This window comes from Otolemur garnettii, unplaced genomic scaffold, assembly GCF_000181295.1.
Source record: "Otolemur garnettii isolate 467f Iridium unplaced genomic scaffold, OtoGar3 scaffold00048, whole genome shotgun sequence".
Lineage (NCBI taxonomy): Eukaryota > Metazoa > Chordata > Mammalia > Primates > Galagidae > Otolemur > Otolemur garnettii.
Genome location: NW_003852443.1, coordinates 13,262,754 through 13,278,279, shown reverse-complemented (window position 1 = coordinate 13,278,279; position 15,526 = coordinate 13,262,754). Strand labels below are relative to the sequence as shown.

At 41.4% G+C, this 15,526-nt stretch overlaps 1 protein-coding gene across 3 annotated transcripts in view; it reads left to right on the top strand.

The window, feature by feature from the left end:
* Positions 1-15,526, top strand: part of RAPGEF4 (Rap guanine nucleotide exchange factor 4) — a 226,153-nt gene that overhangs the window by 121,265 nt on the left and 89,362 nt on the right. For all 3 annotated transcript variants that reach the window (XM_012806203.2, XM_023514143.1, XM_023514144.1), the window contains 2 exons: positions 14,373-14,426; positions 14,736-14,842. In XM_012806203.2, the coding sequence (XP_012661657.1) occupies positions 14,373-14,426; positions 14,736-14,842 (161 nt within the window). The remainder of the gene's footprint in view (positions 1-14,372; positions 14,427-14,735; positions 14,843-15,526) is intronic.

The following is a 15,526-nucleotide window of genomic DNA, read 5'->3' as shown; positions in this document are numbered from 1 at the left end:
CCTTAGCCACCTGAGCCACAGGTGCCGAGCCAGTTTCTGAGTCTTTACAGGCTATTGAAATCACTTGTTTGTGTGTTCTTGTTCTGTGTCTGTACCACAGTTGTGTTAATTATAGCTTTGGCCTACTGGATTGTTTGAGTCAGGAAAACAATCTTTAAAGATTTTCAGTCAATACAGATGAATACACCTATATGCAGAGGGCTGTGCAAAAGTCAAAAAAAAATCTTTAAAAATTTTCAATCAATATAGACGAATACACGTATATGCAGAGGGCTGTACAAAAGTCAATTGACTACATTATTTTTAATTCAAAGCGTAAGACAAAGAACTTTTTTTTCATGATAATTATTTTACCTTTCCCCAACTGGGAGTTACTGTGCTATTAAAATAATGGCTTAGGGCATTATACATAGCATGCCTATAAAGGCTAGCAAAATATGTTTATGTTTTCCTGTTGGAAATCTTAATTGATTAATTTGTTCCACATTAATATTTATTAGTCTTACTACAGAAACCAATGTCTATGTTCTAAAGGCCAAAGATGGAACATGATTTCAAGAGTTAATCAGAAAAAAATATCCCATCCAAAGTTACCTTCAATGCACATTTCACAGTTTGTCAATCTGTGTTTAGAACCGTAGCCCATGACTGGGTGTTCTATCTTGGGGAATTGATTCTGAGAAGATAACCCCAAACATGAGTGAGTGAGGGGAGTTTTGGGTCTAAGTTCATAGCATATTTGTACTAACAAGATACAATGACAAGAAAATCATTAAAGGGTGGCACCTATGGCTCAGTGGTTAGGGCATTGGCCCCATATACCAAGGGTGGCAGGTTCAAACCTGGCCTCGGCCAAACTGCAACCAAAAAATAGCCAGGCATCATGGCGGGCACCTGTAGTCCCGGCTACTCAGGAGGCTGAGGCAAGAGAATCGCCTAAGCCCAGGAGTTGGAGGTCGCTGTGAGATGTGTGATAGATACCACGGCCGTCTACCGAGGGTGATAAAGTGAGACTCTGTCTCTACAAAAAGAAAAAAAAGAAAATCATTAAATTGTGCTATATACATTCAATGGAATTTTTACATGATGGTTACAAAGAATTTAGAGTAATATATGAAGTTGCTTGTGATTTAGAGTTATGTCAAAAGGATAGATAAAAATTTTATCTAGATGTGATTATGTTTGACTTAAAAATAAAACAAAAGCCATATTTAGACAAATGAAATTACCATCAATATTCCAAAATAGTAATCATAATTGTCTTTTCGTGGTTGGTTTTGTATGATTAAAATTTTTTATGTTTTCCAATGAGCGTGAATGCATTGGTTTGTAACGAAAGAATATGAAAAAGGTAAAATAAATAACTGATGCTCTGACTTGCTTAACAATTGTGATCTGTAATATCTTCTCATGTAGTGTCCCCCTGTGTTTTCTCCCACCTTCTCTGACTGCCCCAGCTCTGCTAGAGCCAAACTCCCAGGCTCAGAGTGCTTTAAACCCTCCTCTGTGTGACCTTGGCTCCAGCGTGCAATGTTGCTTTCTCTGTATCCATCAGACCCGGCTCAAATTTCTCCTCCTCTGGGAAGGTTTCTTTGAGCCCCTCTGGGCAACTGTTGCCCCCACTCCCAGCACAAACCTTCAGTGTCTATAAAGTACTTGCACATGTCTGACAGAGTGTAGCTCGGTGTGGTTTTTGTCTGTTGGTGCCAGCCAACGGAGGATGCAGGAACATGCTCCGACCTTGTGAAGCCCCCTGCTGACTTGTCAGTGTGGACTGATGAAGGGCAAGTGGGTAATGACCGTCTCCGAAAGGTAGCCTTTTCTCACTGTTCATTCCCTTAACTCAAGAAATCAACTATAGAGTTTCCACAACGTGTAACATTACGTGTGAGTCACTTATTCTGAATTTAACACATTACCTAAAAGCTGTGAGAATTTCTAAGATTTTTGACAGATTCAGCTTGTGCCTTCCGTAGCCCAGTTGGCTGCAGAGAAATACTGGTCACTTTCTCAAGTGTCACATGAGTGATCCAAAGTCAAATCATTGGGCTTCATAAGGGCTAAATCTGAGAACATGATTGTGTTGTGTCTGCAATGAAATACGTGAATAAATAGAATACGTTGATATTTTATCAATATTTACCATGATCTGCTGTAAAAAATGTACTCTTTGACAGGTATAGCTACTATATAAATCAAACAGCTATAAAACATTTAATTATGTAATGACGTTAATATTCATTAATACTCTTTTGTTTCAATTTTTCATGTGTTTACATGCTTTTGAGGATGATATGCCTTAAGTAGTAGATGCTTAACATTTGCAATGGTATTCTTTTTTTTTTAAAGTAAGACTCTATCTCTTTTTATTTATTTATTCATTCATTTATTTATTTATCTTTTGGCTGGAGCTGGGTTTGAACCTGTCACCCTCAACATATGGGGCCCGTGCCCTACTCCTTGAGCCACAGGTGCTGCCCCTACAATGGTATTCTTAAACTTTTCCAGAATTGCTAAAGGAATGAATGATTATTGCTCAAAATGCTATGTGGTCTGCTAGGCCCCCTCTCCAGCCAAGTGTCCTTATCCTGAAGGCCACCTTCTGAGGAGGCTGGTGGTGGTGACATTGTTCCTGGGCGTTTTTCAGGCACACAAGCTATGTGCACATTCTCTTCTCCCTTCAGTTACTCTGAAATGAAAATTGCTGCATGTTGGGCTGGGGGTCAGGATCACATAGGGCCTGGTGCCACTCAAATGCTGAATTCGAAATCTTCTGGTCTCCTTTACTTTTTTGTGGGCCTCATCTGTATCATGGAGGGTTGGTAAATACTTTCACTTTTTTTTTACGAGGAGTTCTAACCCAAGGTTTTTCTTCTAACTTTTTATTGAAGCATAGCATACACATGTAAGAAAGTACACACATCATTTATGTCCATGCCCTATCCACAAACACACTGGTAAACAGCATTCAGATCAAAAAACAGAACACCACCATCTCCCTAGAAACCCACCTCAGGTTCTCTGCTAGCTGCTCCCCACTACCTGCTTTCTAAGAAAATAGTAATCTATTTTGATACTAGGTAAGCAATGCAACAATCTGTTATATATTCTGCTACCTGCTTCTGTACGATTAAAATATTTTGTTTTCCAAGGAGCATGAATCCATTAGTTTGTAACGAAAGACTATGAAAAAGATAAAATAAATGAAAACAATTGTTAATGCAACAATCTGCATATACTCTGCAATCTGCTGCCTGCTCTCTAAGAAAACAGTAATCTATTTTGATACTATGTAATCAATGAAACAATCTGTTATAAATCTTTTATATCCAGCTTCTCTCATTCAACATTATGCTTGTGAGATTTATCCGCATTTTTGAAGGCATTTGTAATTTTTCATTCCATTATGAACCTTATAATTTATTGTGCATTCTGCTGGTGGCAGGCTATCCTGGCGAGCGCTGCTCTGAACATGTCAGTACAGGCCTTTCAGGGAACGTATACACGCATTTCAGTTGGACTTTTATGTAGTAGTTGATTTGGGGGGTGTTAGGAATACTCATGTTCAGATTTAGGATCTGTATATGGACTTGTAGAAATGTGTTCACCCCTGAAATTATAAGCATAATTTTGTGCTTATATTTTTGTGCCATATATTTGTGTGGAACTTGAAGCTTCATCAGTTCTATGAAATTTTCAGACGTGTTCTAAAAACAGTCAGAAATTCTTAGCAAAAACTTAAAACTGGTCTTGTGTGTATCAGGGGAAAATAAGAGGAAGACATGATGATAGAGAAGGATGGTTTTCAGGCCTCCAGAGCAATCTGCTTCCTAGAATTGCCTCCATCTAAAGGAAACATAAAGTGGCCAACTTGAAATTAATGCTTCACCCTTCCAACCTAAATACAGATTTGAACTAAAAAGACATGTTATTCCTGGGAAGGAAAAAGCAAAATAATGCACCAGTTGCCAACATCCAGCAAAAAGTCTCATCGTATTTAACCATGAAGAACAAAACTGAAGTTTCAGAAATGAAAAGAGAAAAATGCCTTCCATTCTTTTTGTACTACTAGGCTCCTCAGAGCCTCAGAAACTTCTCCACATATTAATCAAATAAATATGTAACGGTCTGTATGCACAAAGCACTACAGGGATTCTGAGACAATAAGACACAATTTTGTCGTTTTAAGGAGTTCCTGTAGTACTTGCAGAACAGACGTGGCAGTAGCAGTGGTATAAACAGTGCAATATATGCAGTAATGGAGATTCAGGAAATGGAGAGGGGTCTCGAGGATAAGTTCAGGACACAATTGATGTCTGATGGAAATATATGCCATGAATCCTTCAAAATCAAGAAAATCAGGACTACCTTTATCTGATCACTAATCTCTCTAATTTTTTTTTTCAATTTGTTTCATCAAAGGCATGTTTATGAATCTTCAAGGAACTAAGGATAAGAAAATCCACCTGTAATTGGCTATGTCCTTTTTACTTTTTAAAGTTTCATACCTTCTCAGGTTGTTTCAAAGAGTGTGTCTCTACTTGGGCCAATCTCATGTTTAATCATTTCAAAACCTAAACCTAGGATTAAAACCAAACTTAACATCATTTACTAGAAAAGCTTCCTTTGAACTCCAATCAATCAACACAGCACAAGACAGATGATATTCTTTTTTTTTTTTTTGAGACGGAGCCTCAAGCTATCCCCCCTGGGTAGAGTGCCATGGCATCACGCTCACAGCAACCTCCAACTCCTGGGCTCAAGCGAGTCTCCTGCCTAAGCCTCCCAAGTAGCTGGGACTACAGGTGCCCGCCACAACGCCTGGCCATTTTTTTCTTTTTTTGGTTGCAGCCATCATTGTTGTTTGGGGGGTCCGGGCTGGGGATTTGAACCCGCCACCTTAGGTGTATGTGGCTTAGCCGCTTGAGCCACAGGCGCTGAGCCAAGACAGATGATATTCTCAAGGTCTATGAAATAAGTTAATTGCATACATTTAAATTTAAAATAGAATTGCATAACGCGAGAAGTCATTGTATTGTATGTTATGATATATACAATGTTGTTGGGTGTTACTGTTACATAATTTCAAGGACTAATCTGTATACCCAATGGGTTTATGAAAAGGCTTCCAAAATTTTCACACTTCAAAATTTCCTAAATTACCAATATTTCTGTTCAACCCAATTCTTTGTATAAACAATTATGATTTCTAAGAATGGGTGAAATATAGCAAAATCTTTACATCACCTTCCTAAGATAATAAGACAAAAATAATCACATTCCATATTTATGAAATTAATATTTTGGAAATGAAGGAAAGTATTCAAACTAAAATTTGAGAGACCGGGATCTTTTCCCTTCTCTCAGGGTATGTAAGGTAGCTAGAATCTCCATTAGAGTATGTATATTAGAAACATGCATGCTTATAATATTTATAAATTTATTCTTTACACTTACGTTTTAACATCCCAGGTTGGTAGTCATTTCCTCTGCTTTTTTTGGTGGGGAGAGAATGCTAACTTTGGTTGGGATTTTTCACACGTTAGTAGTCTGGCCTCTCCAAACACAATTAAGGCCTAAGCCTGCAACTCAAATTCTGCTGTCTTTGCAGAATTCACTTTTTTGGTAAAGGTGGTAGGGAAAGTATTGGGTTTCCAGGGCCTGTTGCACACACTTTGAGAATCTCAGTGATGCCCATGGCTAAGGTCACCTGCAGTATCTTTGGGTCTTGTTCCTGGCCATGTCCTCCCTCAGCCCATCTCTGTAGTTCTTCCAGAGATTCTCTGAGTTTTTAGTTATCCATGAATAAATTCCTGTTCTGCTTCAATTGGCTAGAATAAGGATAAGGATTGATATACCCAGCAAATACTGAAAATGCTGTATGCTGTTGAAATTTAGATTCATGGCTCAGTGCCTGTGGCTCAAGTGTCTAAGGCGCCAGTCACATACACCTGAGGTGGCAGGTTCAAATCCAGCCCAGACCCGCCAAACAACAATGATGGTTGCAACCAAAAATAGCCTGGTGTTGTGGCGGGCACCTGTGGCAGAGGCAGGAGAATCGCTTGAGCCCAGGAGTTGGAGGTTGCTGTGACCTGTGATGCCATGGCACTCTACCCAGGGCAACAGCTTGAGGCTCTGTCTCAAAAAAAAAAAGAAAGAAATTTAGATTCATGTTATACTTTCCTTCATGTTCAAATATTAATTTCATAAATATGGAGTGTGATTGTTTCTGTCTTATTGTCTTAGGAGGGTGATGTAAAGATTATGATATATCTCACCTATTCTTAGAAATCATAATAATTTTTTATGTAATGAATTTGGTTGAGCAGAAATATTGGTAATTTAGAAATTTTGAAGTGTGTTATTTGTGAATACTAATAATATTATTCAAACACCACTAAAGGCCAAATATTTTTTCTTTGATACATTGTACGTATTTGATTTTCCTAGAACTTACTTGAGTATTAAAAAACCTAAAAACAAAAGTGATTGGGAAGTGATTCCTTTAACTAGAAAACATATTTGGCTTATTTAAGTACCATAAGTGTTTTTAAGGTAATGACCTTATCATTATGTCAACCAGACCCACTCTTTTTGCCCTGAAGTTACAGATCCACAGGTGCTACTGGTACTTATGGAATCCGCGGATGCTCAAAATGTAGTTCGCAAACCAACAGCATCAACACCATTTGGCAGAAATGGAGACTCTTGGGTCACATTTCAGACCAGCAAAACCAGAATCTGCATTTTAATGATACCCCCATGTGATTTATACAGATATTAAAATTTACAAGGTGCTGATTTCATCATTTTACCAGATACAAAGCCCAGCTATTAAAAAACAAAAGGCAGGGGAAGGAGAGCATTACTTTAAGTCCCATCTGTCAATAAGCAGCTACTTAGTTGTAAATCATCGAATGTGACCCTCCATCCTACAGTGGGAGGGAATAGCCAGTCACTGTCCTCCTAACCCCCCGCCTACACCTGAACCCACCAGTCACCTTCCATTTTCTCTTTGATTACCAACAATGAAGTCTGCCAGAATGAATGAATCAGTGAAGAAATCCTACTATTCATTCCATAAATGCTTGTGAGTGGTTCTGTGTGCCTAGAGCTGGAGGTAGAGCAGTGAGCAAAAAGAAAGTTTGCGTCTTCCTAGAGCTAACATTCAGGGCAGAAGATAGATGCGAAACACACATCAGTTATGTCACACGTGGTAAGTGCTACAGTGGGACGGATAATGTGCTGGGTTTGGGGCTGGGATGGCGGAACTGACCACCCTGAGCAGTGTGCTAGACCAGAGACCTGAAGGCAGTGAGGCGGTGAGCCAGGGGGCTCTCTGGGGAATGTGTGTTCAGGCAGTGGGGAGTGGCCGGAGCAGGGGGCAGAAAGAAGATCAGAGAGGCTGCAAGGAGGCAGACGGACAGACTGCACGCTGTGAGTTCGGCCTGCATTCCGAGTGGGAAGAGAGGCCTTTGGAGGGTTTTAGGCAGAGTACCAGGATCTGATCCATGTTCTTATAGGGTCATTCTGGCTATGGGGCTGACAATATTGGAAGGGTAGAAATATCCACACCTCTTAGGGTACTGTCACAGTCTCTAGATGAAGGCTTTAACTGGGTATGTGTGGCTGTTGAGCACTTAAAATGTAACTAATGTGACTTAGGAACTGAATTTTAATTAATTTAAATGTAAATGCTTATGGGAGGCTAGTGGCTATTAAGAGAAATATTATTATCTCATTGAGGCTATCTCTCACCACTACGAGAAATCAGAAACAATCTTACAGTGTTAAATTAGGGCTTGACAGAATCATTTTTAAAACATGCCATCTTGTGGGACTGCATTGGGTATGTTGGAGAGAAACGAGCCATTTGCTGGCACCCAGCAGACAGCAGAGCTCCCAGACCAGTGGACAGGAGCTGGCAGCCTTAGTTCCTGGAAACACGTCCTCAGTCCAGTAGTACAGACTCACCAGGCAGCCTTCATTACTCCTAAGTGTCTTCCTACAGTCAGATACAAATAGACTGTAGCCTGAGACCAAACCATAACCCCCAGATCCCCTGTTTTGTAAGCCCACTTAAAAAGTATATGGACATACGTACGTATTTGGTTGGCTTGAAGCGTCTCAATCAGTGAAATACACACATGGAATAATCCCCTGCCCCCCTGACAACTATTAACTGTGTTGAGTTGAATGGTTTGTTTTTTTTTCCTCACTGGTACTTAGCACCCACAAAAACCACCTCAGTCTTGATCCATAAAATTTTGTCACTTAGGGCCCTTAAAATATTACTTCAGCTATTAAGGATCACTCATGTATGTGTTTTAAACTTTTATTCAGCTCTAATTGGAATGGAATCCCTGAAGAGACTGGGCAGGCTGTCCCTGCGTTGGGTGGGGTGGGGGTGTGGTCTGCCTCTCCCACTCCCACCCGCCTCTGCTCTTGCTGCTCTTTAATTGGTATATGGGAGAAAAAGAGGGAAAGAAGATATTTCTGGTTTTGACAGGTTAAGACTACTTTTTCCCCCTTAGGTGAAACAGGGAGGCTAGAGACTGCTAGGATCAGAGAAATACCCCTCTCCTGGCTCAGATAAGACACTCCTGGAATCTTCTAGAGATTCTCCTTTATTATGGAGAATACTCTGGGTGTGTTTTGCGAGAATTACCCTTTCCCTTTTTCCTTGTCAGAGCCCCAAGATCTTTCTTTGTGGGGTTCGAGTAGGTAAAACTACACAAGTATGGGGTCACATTGAAGACTGCCCATCACCCCCAGGAGTTTTCTCTCTCAAGCTAGTTCACACAGCTTCACATGATTCATCAACATCACCACTTACGTATTCCTACCAGTTTGAGGGTTCTGCTCCGGGTAAGCAGATCTTAGCAGTGGTTGTCTGGATTCTCCTGTCCATCCAAGTTTCAGATGACCATTTCCTTTGCCACCTTAGTTCTCTGATAAGGCTCAGGAGAAGTCATTCTGTTCACATTGATCAGCCTTTTCTTGCTGTAAGGACCCCGTTGACAACTTTCAAGCTCTGTACACATCTAAACTGAAACTGGAAGTCTGTATTAGCCCATTTTGAACTAGGAAAGAGGAGGGGGTGGTGGAGCCTATAATTGGAAGCCAAGGATGTCTATAGATGATTTTTCCATTATTTCACAAATGGAAACACTTACATGGTTATTTCAGAGTGGTGAAATCTGCCTGTGAGTATGACTTAGTCCTGACCTTAATTTCATCTGGGCAGCCCCAAAGAGTGATGACATTGTTTATAATTACTATAGGAATGAGAAAGCTATTTCAAAGACCGTAGTTGTATTATTCCAAAATGCTAAAACAAGGGAGTGAGCTCCTAAAAGTACATCATTTCCACTAAAAAATTAGATATTTTTCTCCCTACCCCTAGGGATTTCCTCATCTAAAGTAAGAAAAGGTGGAATTTGAAATCCAAAACATGGCAGCATTTAATGGTGGATTCGCATCGTCTCCCTAATTGTGTAACCTGTACTTATGTAGAAGTTTTTCTTCCCCAACAAGATCAAGAGCCAAGTGCTTTATCAGAGTCCTCTAACCTAGGCTAGCACACTTCTGCACACAATGGGCCTTCATTAAACCCTGGAATCGGATCGGATATGGACTTGCCCAGCTTTTTATTGAGCTAGTTGCCAGAGTTCCAGCCAAGAGCTTTGTGTCCCTATCTTGCGGGTTATTCTTGTCTCTTGGCTTACAATGCCATGCCTTGCAGAAGGCTTCTGTGAGCAAGTACTCGAGTAAAGACAATTACCCCTTTCAAAAGGGTCTGAATATGGTTTTTCTCGAGGCCTATTACAGGGCCTTATAGCTCATTATAATCTACCGGGGAGTTATTGTGCATCTTGTAATGGACGCTAAATTCCTATTTTTCATCACCTGATTAGTATTTCTGAATTGGCTCTGGTGCCAAAAGGAATATTTCCCCTTACTGCTTCTCCTTTTCAGTAGTAATATAAACATAATAAAAAGCAGTAGAAAGAGCATCCCCTTTCCAGAAACAAACAAAAACCAATTACGGTCAATCCTGAGGGAAGTCTTCCGTGGAGAAAGCCAAGAACAGCGGAGAGAAAGCTGAATGCCTTTGCCTTTATCTGTCCTCCGGCCTAGCCTTTATGGGATCACATTGTCACAGCCTAATTTGGATTCTTTCATGCCCGGGTAGGGAGAAAGAATCTTTATCAGTGCATGGATTGATGTGTTAAAATCTATGAAATTTAGCTGGAGAGGGGCCGGTTCTAGGACTCGGTGATAAGTGTTTTCTGGCTATAGGGCAAAACGCAGGGCAGCCCTAGGAAGCAAACCCAGCAAGTGCTAATGTCACCCCTGCTCTGTGCTGTCCACCGGCTCTCGAGAGCCAGCCCAACAGGAAGAATGCCGGGGGCACTGAGAACAGCAAGGGCCTGCGGCCGAGTAGCACCTTGGCAGCCCAGCCCCCGCTCTGTGGCTTCTGCAACCACCCTGCTGTGCTGGTCCTGCGTCTGTTACTCTCAGATCATTTCCTTGCCCTTTCTGTGCTCTGCTGTGCATTACAAGAGGCCTGGCCACTGCCAGATGTGTCTTCCGGGCCTCCCTCGTCCTCAGTTTTGCCTTTGGCTAGTTTTCTTCCTTTGAGTCTCCCTAATACTAACTTGCTACTTCTTCCCCCTCTTCTACTTAATCCTTTTTAAAATGAAATTCTTTTATTTCTCTGGCTTCTGGCTAGAGGAAGATGAGATGTGGGAGGGCCCTGCCTTCCTCTCGGCAGTAGTCAGGTGGCATCTCTGGCAGTGGTCATTCCTACAAGGTCCTGGAGCCCTCCTGGCCTCCAGCTGCCACCAGGTCACCTGGCACAGGCCCTGGTGATGCTTCTGTCTCCCTCTGTCCCTCTACTCATGGGCCTCCTGCTTTGCTAATATTGCACAAAGCCACTTCCTGAATTTAAAGTCCCTCTGTGCTAAGTCCTCAGAGTGGTTTCCATTCCTAGGTCCACTTTGTGGCTACTTCTCTCCCTGGTGTAGTTGACTTAGCCCTCATGGGGCAGTTTCTCCATGGCAAATGTTTTATGGTTACAGAGTTGCTTTTTTTTTGAGACAGAGCCTCAAGCTGTCCTCCTGGGTAGAATGCTGTGGCATCACAGCTCACAGCAACCTCCAACTCCTGGGTTCAAGCAATTCTCCTGCTTTCGCCTCCCAAGTAGCTGGGGACTACAGGCACCTGCCACAACGCCTGGCTATTTTTTTTTTTTTTTTTTTTGGTTGCAGCCATCATTGTTGTTTGGCAGGCCCAGGCTGGATTTGAACCTGTCAGCTGAGGTGTATGTGGCTGTTGCCTTAGCTGCTTGAGCCATAGGCGCTGAGCCCAGAGCTTTTCCTTAAAAGCTAATTCAAACCACTGGTGATGCTTGATGTGTAAGCTCAGTGGGTGGTAATGAATATTTACTGCTGGAAATTAGTAAGATGAAATCCAATACCTGATAACTAGAAGAGCTTAGATGCACTTTTCTCAGTGAACTTTAATCAAACAGAACACTCAAACTCTTCTAAGAGTTAGCCAAGATGTTTCTAAAAGAAAATTGTACGTGGTTAAGGTGACTGTACTTGCAGTGTAGACACTGGAGTGAGGTAGACCGACTCAACTCTCAGCAGTTCCAGGTATTACCTGTGTGAGCTCAGCCACGTCCTGAGTGTCTTTGGCCTTTGCTTTCCCATAAGCAATGGGAGTAGTAATGTGATACGAGACAACAATACAGGTGCACATGTGACCGTGTGAGCCTGCCTCTAGGGCTGGCTTTTTTATTTTGATTCACTAATCTCACTATGCGTTGTCTTTCCTTCTCATGTTTAATGTAATCATTTATCAAATTAAATGCTTTTTCTTACTTTCCTATGGCATTCTCTAAAGGAATTTCACTTGAAAGCCAAGGGAAGCAAAAAAGGGAATAATGAGCCGGTACAAAAGTGATACAGTCACACCCGTAAAGGGGGAGGCCCTGAACAGGCATGGACCAGTCACTGTTTCCAGGGACCTGGCCTGCCTGTTAGGAACGCTCTCTGTCTCAGCACATATGACTTCCAGGTGCCAACATAGTTCTTAGGACATAGGAAATTACTCAACCGAATGTAGTGTCCCATTCAAAGACAAATTCCTAGTCCTTCAACATAAAACTTTCCCTGCTTTCTCCTGCATTTGTTCCTTGGAAGTTTTATTTAAATAAAGAGACCATCCCCTCCTGAAGGCATCCATTCATCATATTGCCCCTAAACCTAAAATCTTTGAGCCAGAGAAGGTTCTGAGAATGCTGCCTTTCAACAGATTAAACAGTCTCTGGGTCCTAGAACTGGTAGCGGGATTTTCCAGCTAAAGACAACCTTGTGTACGTCTACTCCTTTAGAAGTTGCAAATCAAAGGAAAAGTTCTGGTTGAAGCTCGATGTTTCCCCTGCTTTAGTAATGCTTTCTGCTCACGAACTGAAAAGGGAGCTGTCCAAGAAAACAAACTAACCCAGGGACTTAGGAGCAGTTTGTTAAGATATCGCCATTTCTGTAGAAGCGAAAGATGCGATCTTCAACTAATGTTTCACTGCACCTACGAAGAATAAACACTAATTGACAGCCCTTAAGGGTGGGCATCAGCCAGCTTCCCAAAAACCACAGCAGAGGAAAATAGACTTTCCTTAGGAAAGAAAAGGTGAGCTCAGAAGCCAATCTCCTATTTGTCTCCTATAGATTATATCCATCTATACCTTGTACCTACCAGACAAGAAGAAATGGGTTTATAGTACTGTTTTCTTTTCTTTTCTTGGAGACAGAGTCTCACTTGTCACCCCTGGTAGAGTATGATAGCTCACAGCAACCTCAAACTCTTGGGCTCAAGTGATTCTCTTCCCTCAGCCTCCCAAGTAGCTGGGACTACAGGTGCCCACACAATGCCAGCTATTTTTAGAGATGAGGTCACACTCTGGCTCAGGCCAGTCTTGAACCTGTGAGCTCAGGCAATCCACCTGCCTCGGCATCCTAGAGTACTAGGATTACAGGTGTGAGTCACCACACCTGACCTATAGTACTATTTCAAGAGGCTTTTATTATTTGGATACATAGCCAAGTGCACTCTTAGACATGTAAACCAATCTATGTAATGCAACAAGGCTGGAGGCCTAGGACTGGGAACTCCCAGCTTGGAAACAGAGTCATGTTTAACTGCACACTGCAGGGGTCTAATGTGTGATGGTGACTGGCACTATGAGATATGTCCCAGTTGATGTACTATCACAGAATTCTCCTGCCTTCGCTGTCAGCTCACGGTCCCTCTCCCCTCCACAGATCTGCCACAAGGGAGGAGGGGCTATTTCAGGGCAGAGTTGGTCTCTGTTTAAAGCTACTATTGAATTGAACCAGAATGGCGTTCCTTGATCTATGCTGGCTGTAAACAATATGCTGCTAAAATACTGTCATATCGCTTGACTCTTATGCTCTAGAGATTTAAAGAGGGGGAAAAAATCTACTGGACTCCAATGAGGCTGTACAAATGTTTAAATAAGTAATTCAGATTTTGTCCGTTCTAAATACATACGTCTGTATCTCACCCATCTGTGTCTTCTCTTGCATTTGAAAGTGCTATTGCCAGATATTTTAGAGCAGGAGAGCAAAGAGGTTTCAGTAGGACTAGGGGCTCAATGTGTAGCAAGTAAGTTTCCTAGGATCAGATTCAGTACATCCCCTTGAAGAATGTGGAGAATAATATGGACTCGCTCTAGCTCCTAGAGGCGATCTGACAGTCCCAGAATCCTGAAAACTGCATACTACTTTGCAAAAGAAAGGGAAGTGTGCTAGCCGCCTCCCTGGGCTCTGGGGGCTTGAGTCTCTGGAACCACCAGGTCTCATTCATAAATTAAAACTTTCTTCCTGAAAACACAAATTGCAGAAAAAGAGTCTTCACTACATGAGAAAGAATGAAATCGCTCCTTTCCCTCCTAAATCAGCACTTTCTCCGCACCCGGATGACAGGTCATTCTAACCTCCGTTTCTGTTTGCCCTGTTTGCTTTTTCCTTACTCTGATGTTTGTTACGCTTTGAGCGGATATTTATTCCTGTCTCACGGAGCCTACAAACATCTAATCATTCCTATCTGTTTGGTTTTTTCATTTTTAATAATTTATACTTAAATGTTGGCAAATTGAACGATCTGATTTTGCCTTTTGAATGCCTGTGCATTCAAGTTCTTTAGAAAGATTTTATCTCTTGTTTTTTTAATTCTATTTTGAGTTTTATAGAGTGGATGTTTCTTATTATCCCCCCAACCCATAATTTTCTTCAGTGAGCTTTTTGTTTAATTTTCTTTTGCTTTAACATTTTATTTTTCAGACACCTCTCATTGAACCTCACGTTCCTCTTCGTCCTGCTAACACCATTACCAAGGTAATGGGACGTAGGTGGGTTGACGAGCCAGCAGAATTTGCTTCTTAAGTACCACTGGAGATGGTCTCTATGTCAGAGCATCAATTCAGGAAATCTCTGATACAGTTTTTAGAAATAATAAATACCCAGTATGTCTCAGTTCTCAACATAGAACAGTGACATGTCACATAAGTGGACAATGTAAATGGATAAATATGTTTTTTAAGCCAGAGTGATGCTGGAAAGTGAGTTAAGGATTCATCTGGTTTGTTTGCCTTCTATAAACTCTCCTTCTTTTTCCTCCCCTCCTCCCACCTGATTAAAATCCAGGTCCCCTCAGAGAAGATCCTCAGGGCTGGAAAAATTTTACGAAATGCCATTCTCTCTCGAGCACCTCACATGATAAGAGACAGAAAGTACCATCTAAAGACGTACAGGTACGTGCACTCAGTCCAGAGGCCGTGGCCCCACAGGCTCATGTGTAGTGAAAATGGAACAAAAATGCTTCTCTCCGTGTTTGATCTGGGGGCGGCCCATTTTAGATGCTGTCAAGTTCTAGAAGTTCTAAGTTTGTCTTGGGCCCTGCTTAACTATGAGTATTTAGTTTTTGGACTATTCCCCGCAGTTGTTCTTAAACTCATTTGCTTGGACATTGGTTCAGTTATGATTAAAAAAGAGAGAAAGACAGAGAAGAAAATTTTTATTTCTGTTTCTGATGACTCTTAGGAAGCCTACTAGATTAGATCACTTTCAGCTAACATTTACTGAGCACTTATTTATGCTTAAAGATCTATACCGGGCCACTTTCATTTCATCCTCATCACAGCCCTGCGAGAGGGGTATGGTCATTTTTCAAATGACAAATGGAGACTCAGAGAGATGAAATAGTTGTCCTTGTCCAAATTACAATATTAGTGAGTGGTAGGCCAGAGTTTAAACCAAAATTGCTTGATTCCAAATTCAATGATCTTTTCATTTGTTTAATCTTCATTTACCCCACAAGCTTATTAAGCACTTATTAGGTACCAGGTCCTATTGTGTTTCAAGCCCTGAGGCCACAGTAGTGAACAAAATATACAAAGTCCTTTATGGAGCTTCTTTTCTTTTTTTTTTTTTTTTTT